The sequence below is a fragment of the Trachymyrmex septentrionalis genome, unplaced genomic scaffold (assembly GCF_001594115.1).
Source record: "Trachymyrmex septentrionalis isolate Tsep2-gDNA-1 unplaced genomic scaffold, Tsep1.0 scaffold14, whole genome shotgun sequence".
Taxonomy (NCBI): Eukaryota; Metazoa; Arthropoda; class Insecta; order Hymenoptera; family Formicidae; genus Trachymyrmex; species Trachymyrmex septentrionalis.
The window spans coordinates 39,789-40,543 of record NW_017304543.1 but is presented as its reverse complement, the minus strand read 5'-3'; the positions used below and the strand labels follow the sequence as shown (position 1 = coordinate 40,543).

Genomic DNA, 755 nt, shown 5'->3' with positions numbered 1-755 from the left:
CACACAATATATATATTAATTTTATATTCAGGCAAAGAAGACCAAGGACATGATCCATAAACTGACAAATCTTATTTGTTTTACAAAAGCGCGAGAAGAGGTAAAATAATTTTTTCATAAATTTCTTAATTTCATAATTTTTATTAAGTATTATTAAATAATAATTACGTTATTATACAATGCAGATTGTCCAGTTTGTTTTACAAATCTCACTTCGCCCATTAAAATTTAGCGGATTAGGTCTATTTTACTTCGGTTACAATTTCGTTCATAAGGTTAGTGTACTCAATATTATTCATCATTATATTCTCAATTACAATTTATTAAATAATAAATACAACAATTATATGTGATATCTGCTTTCAGTTCTTTGTCTCGATTCTCACTGCCGTTGTTTTTATGCTGCAAATGGATACTTCTCTTATATCTCGAATAATTACTGATAATATAACATGTTACGAATAAAAATAGGAAAAAAGTAATTATAAAATCATTTATGTTAACTGTCTAGTTCATTATTTAATTCTTTAACATTATTCTATACCGTTTTGTCATATATCTATTAAATAGGTGTTATGAAATATTATATAAAAATGAACACATTATTACGTGAATAGACTTTTTTCAACCGGAAACCAGATACTAAGAATTAAGCAAATGTATAAATGGATCTTTTCTCTATTAAAAAAAAAAGTTATAGCATAAGTATAGAGAAACTTTGGGTATATATACGATGCCACAATAGAAGTGGCATC

The 755-nt window shown here is 25.6% G+C and overlaps 1 protein-coding gene across 1 annotated transcript in view; it reads left to right on the top strand.

Annotated features, from left to right (window-relative positions):
- The window catches only part of LOC108745388, a 1,070-nt gene extending 605 nt beyond the window's left edge, over positions 1 to 465 (top strand). The window contains exons 2-4 of the mRNA XM_018481526.1: positions 32 to 100; positions 186 to 275; positions 367 to 465. Coding sequence (XP_018337028.1) covers positions 32 to 100; positions 186 to 275; positions 367 to 465 — 258 coding nt within the window. The remainder of the gene's footprint in view (positions 1 to 31; positions 101 to 185; positions 276 to 366) is intronic.
- Positions 466 to 755: the final 290 nt, after the last annotated feature.